Raw genomic sequence first — 5,000 nt, 5'->3', positions numbered from 1 at the left:
ACTGGAAACACCACTAAATCACCAGCGCAGAAAATAAATATACACTTATTACATTCAGCACGCTGCATATATTCACCTCCTTAAAACATATCGGCACGGCCGCGGTGCAGAATGCGCAGCCCTGCCGCAGCCATGCGGAGGGGGGGGGGGGGGGGGGGGGGAGGAAAAATGGAGAGCGAAAAAAAACACGGTGTGAAAAATGACAGTGGCGAGGTGGGAGCTGCGGACCCGGGACATGCGGAGCGATGGAGCGCAGGAGGAATAATCGTACCTCAGAGCAGCTCGGGAGGAGAGGAGGAGGGGAGGGAGGGGGGGGGAGAGGAGGGAGGGAGGGAGGGTGGTGGAGGATGAGCCCCTTGCGCCGCGCCTGAGAGGAACGGAGCCCCCCCCCCCCCCCACCGCCACGCTACACCGCCCCCAGCTCTCCCTGTCTCCCGACGCAGCACAACAACACTGCAGCCTCCATCTTCGCCTGGCGGCAGAGAGAGAGAGAGAGAGGGAGAGAGAGGGAGAGAGAGAGAGAGAGAGGGGGAGAGAGGGAGAGAGAGAAAGAGAGGGAGAGAGGGAGAGAGAAAGAGAGAGAGAGGGGGGAGACAAAACGTCCAGGCACGCACCGTGCTGTGGCTACTCTGGGGGTTGGAACCCCCCCCCCCCCCTCGCCCTCCCCCTCCTCCATAACTCTGTGTGTGAAGGCAGTGGGGATCGACACCGAGGCGAGGGTGTTAGGGGATCGACAGTGAGGTGGACAGACACCGTGAGGCTCCTACTGAATAGGTTACTGTTGATTATGGGATGGAATGTCTACAGTTGCTGTTGATGCCGAACTTGAGGAGAGTGCGCACACACGCGCACGTACATACATACACACACACACACACGCACGCACACGCTCCCAGAGACAAAGCAGATTGCATCCCGAAAAAAAAAAGAAAAAAGAATAAACCGCATGAACAATGGTGATCTGGCTACTGTCTTCCCTGCTGCTCCCTCCTCCTCTCCTCCCGGTGAGACCCAAACCCGACCTGCAGTCCCACCCTCGGCCATTAGGTGTCTCTCTTCCACTGTGCATGGCCGCGTCCCCCCGCCTCACCCCGCCTCCCCTCCCCCCCCCCCCCACCCCAAGCACACGGCCCCTCCCCTCCCCGGCTCAGCCCATCTCCACATAATATATACACCATCATTTGAAAATGGCAGCTTTTTGAAAATTCACCTTGATTATCAGACATTAAAAGTGACTTCTCCAGAGCTGAGTGTCTGGCTAGGGGGACGGCTGCAGACAGCAGAACAATGCAGCAGGCTGGGTATTAACGCCGTGCCGGGCTGAACACGGAGGGAGGCTGGGAGCCAGCCCTTTGTTCTCCCCCACATCCAATTATTTTTAATGTGCGCCTCTTTTCACAACAACAAGAGAGAATTTAATTTTAATGCACTTTGGTGGAGGCAAAAAAAAAAAAAAGAGAATACATCTACTCTTTTCTTAAAACAGAGATGAGGACTCGCGGTGGAGATTAAGAATTAAAGTATACATGACCACACTGTAGGGTGTAGAGAGACACATGCCAGGGATTAGCAGATTCCCTGCAACACAAACAAACACAGACACACACACACGGCACAAAAGGCTCAACACAAAGGTACTGTAGCCTAACCACAGATGCAAAATTCTGTGTTAGCCCTCCTGCAGTACAAGAGCCTGCTACGCCTAGCTACAGTGCTAGTACCACATCCAACCCCTTCCTCCATTAAAACACACACTTCAGCTCCCGCCCGCATGCTAAATGCTTCATCAACACCACACTGTGGATGCAAGGTAAAAAAAAAAAAAAGATAGGTAAACATGCAATAAAAAATAGGCAGGATTCCTGATCAAGCAGCTTTAAAAAAAAAAAAAAAAGCCAGAGCTACACAGCCCAAGCTCCGTTGGTAGGTATGTGACCAAATATTTTTCTAATTGGACGAGCACTTTATCTTGCTGTCAGAGGGGCAGTAAAAAGTGAAGCTGCTCCCAGAAGCAGAGGAGCTCCTCCATGGCTGGCCTTTTATTAGCGCTAGGCTGGAGCTCTGATATATGCTCTTGCTCCAACCTTTCATCAGGAACCCCCCCCCCCCACACACACACTTATACACCCAACAACCCCCAACACATTTCTGTAACATGTCCCCGCCACACACACACACACCATGCCTCCCACTCCCCTACACACTGCCGAAATAGGTCTACATCCCAGTCACAACAACCAGCAGCTATATAACCCCCCTCCCTCAACATCGTAACCACCCTGCCCAACCAGCGCACCCCCCCCCCACCCCCACCCCCCAAATATCAACGTGACCGCTGCTGTTATACACAAGTAGAGTGCCGGACAGATCTCCGAAATCCCCCACAAATCCCCCAGTACACACCAGCAACACATAAAAAAACATTCACTACTAATCCTGTACCGACCAACTCCAGCGGTACCTGTGAGGTTCATCACAACTGTATCTGGACAAACCCCAGCTCAGGTCAACAGACGAGCTAAAAAAATACAAAATAACAAACAAACCAAAAAAACACGTTAAAAGTCTTCATACAATACCTTACCATACCAGCCGAACACGCCAGGGAGCGTCACACGCATGCAACACACACACACACACACACACACACACACACACACACACACACACACACACACACACACACACACACACACACAGAGGGATGGATGTGAGGGGATACTGTTGTGAACAGAGTGGCACCGGTGAAATGCACTGTTCACAGCTGCGTGGCAGCCATCTTGGCAGGGCGGCGGTTATTTCTCTCCCCGCAGTACGGAATGATTGTTCTCTTCTTCTTATCGGCGGCAGAACCGCCTCCTGTAAGGAGGCACCGGCAAAGCCCCGACTCAAAGCCTCAGCGCGAAATAAGAAAGCACAAAATACACTCAGTACAAAAATCACACAAATTCACACACACACACACACATATAGACACACCAATACAATCACACACACACGCACACACACACAGACACACCAATACAATCACACACACACACACACACACACACAAACACACACCAATACAATCACACACACAGACACACACACACACACACACACACACAGGCACGCACACACACACCCACCGCGACTCTAAATTAAATTCCAGTCCTGGAGCAGACATCTAACTGCTTGTGTGTGGGACCCGCTCAGCGGCACAGCAAAAACCAATTCTCCGGAGATGGCGAAATTAAAGGGCAGAATCCAGTCTGTTTATGGTTCTCACTCTGTTCTCCTCTCAATCAAATGTTTTATTAGCAATCATTCCCCCGTCTGCCCGGCCCTAACGGTGGGCTTCCTGGGAGGGGGGCCGCGTGCTGACAGCAGGCAGGTCCGCAGACAAGGCCCTGCTACGGGGGGGAAAACCATTTGGGCGCGCACCACTCCCAATTATTTACACCTGGGGCTGGCTGGGGAAGGGGAGGGGCTGGGGGGGTTGCTGGGGCTGGGGCGGCTTGGCTGGGGCTGGGGGGCCGGCAGAATTATGGTCGGGCTTGGAGGAGACTGACGTACCTGCTGGCTGGCACAGCCATGTTGAGCTCTCAGGCTGTCTATCTCAGCTTGCAAGATCTGAGTTTGTTGCTCGGCCTGGAGAGAGAGAGAGAGAGAGAGAGAGAGAGAGAGAGAGAGAGAGGGGGGGGGGACAGAGAGAGGATAAGAGAGAGAAAGAGGGAGAAAGAGATGAAGATAATTATCAAGTACACATTTTTGAGGTAGTTTGCCCTCACTGAAGCATGATACCATACCATAACTACCGGGTTAGTTAAATATCCGCTCGGTATCTCACTTATGGGATAAGATCGCTGCGTGATTCCTTGGGAAGCCTTTCAAAGCACCTGTCCGTTGGACAGACCGCTCACACGTGACCAGGGAGGCCCCACCTCCCTATATAGTCAGCTGTGACGACGCCTTGGCATTCTCCCTGTGAAGACTTCGTTCTTCAGCATCTACGGACTCTACCGCCTTTGCGCTCAACTGTTCGCAGAAGAGCCAACTTGGTTGTCTTCGCCAGACGCGCGTTGGCAGTGTCTGCTGGTGCTTGATATCCTTTCTCTGTCTAGCTAGCTTGCGCAGCTTTAGCTAGCTAGTTCCATTCGCGAGGAGTTATACTTCCCTAGCCCCCCGCCCCCCCAGGCTAGCTTACCTCATAGTTAGCTCGGTTTAAGTTAGGCTAGCATTCATTTGCTATCCTTCTCTTCTTCCGTTCAAGAGCAACGTGTTTTCAGGTGACCGTACCGGAATACTTACTACTTACTGTCGAGGTTCGGCTAGCATTCAGTTGCTATTCCTAACTCTTCGCTAGGCTAGTCTACTTGTAGCTAGCTTGGTTGAAGTTAGGCTAGCATTCAGATGCTATTCCTACCTATTTGCTAGGCTAGTCTACTTGTAGCTAGCTTGGTTGAAGTTAGGCTAGCATTGATTTGCTTTTCCTTCCCTTCTTCCGAACCAAGGAAATTATTAAGGTTTCGACCAAGGAACTTGAGCACCATGGTGACCTGCTGCCAGCTCTAAGGACCCTAGCCCCGCCGAGAGACAGTCGGATCCCCGTCCGTGTGAGGCCGCCTATGGTTCCCTGGTAGCAGCAAAGGATCTACATCCCTAATGTGTCGCCTGCCAAGCGCCCCCAACCTAGTGCTAGTGCCCAGGCTAGCACTAGCCGAGGCGACGCGATGGACGCCGACTCCCCCTTGACCATCGAGGAACCATATCGAACCAGTGGAGGACGTCGATGCCATCGACGTGTCCTACGGGGAGGAAGAAGGCGACGGGTTTTTTGTGGTGCCCCACTCAAGACAAGGATGACGCCCTCTCTCTTCTGCCCCGGACTCACGTCCTGCCAGTGCCCAGAGTGGGGAGCCCCCTAAGCCCCCCCTCTGGATACTGATTTTCTTGAGGCCTGCAAGCTTTGCCTGCCCTGCAAGCCTGTCTGGCTGACATTTCTGCCTTCCATTCGG

The 5,000-nt window shown here is 52.9% G+C and overlaps 1 protein-coding gene across 1 annotated transcript in view; it reads right to left on the bottom strand.

Moving 5' to 3' along the window:
* The window catches only part of pmfbp1 (polyamine modulated factor 1 binding protein 1), a gene marked incomplete at its 5' end in the record, with an annotated part of 113,285 nt that overhangs the window by 74,974 nt on the left and 33,311 nt on the right, over positions 1-5,000 (bottom strand). The window contains one exon of the mRNA XM_084437394.1: positions 3,559-3,633. Within this exon, the coding sequence (XP_084293520.1) occupies positions 3,559-3,633 (75 nt within the window). The remainder of the gene's footprint in view (positions 1-3,558; positions 3,634-5,000) is intronic.

The sequence above is a fragment of the Borostomias antarcticus genome (assembly GCF_949987555.1).
Source record: "Borostomias antarcticus genome assembly, chromosome: 4".
NCBI lineage: Eukaryota > Metazoa > Chordata > Actinopteri > Stomiiformes > Stomiidae > Borostomias > Borostomias antarcticus.
The sequence above is the reverse complement of the archived record's forward strand: the minus strand, read 5'-3'. Positions and strand labels throughout refer to the sequence as shown.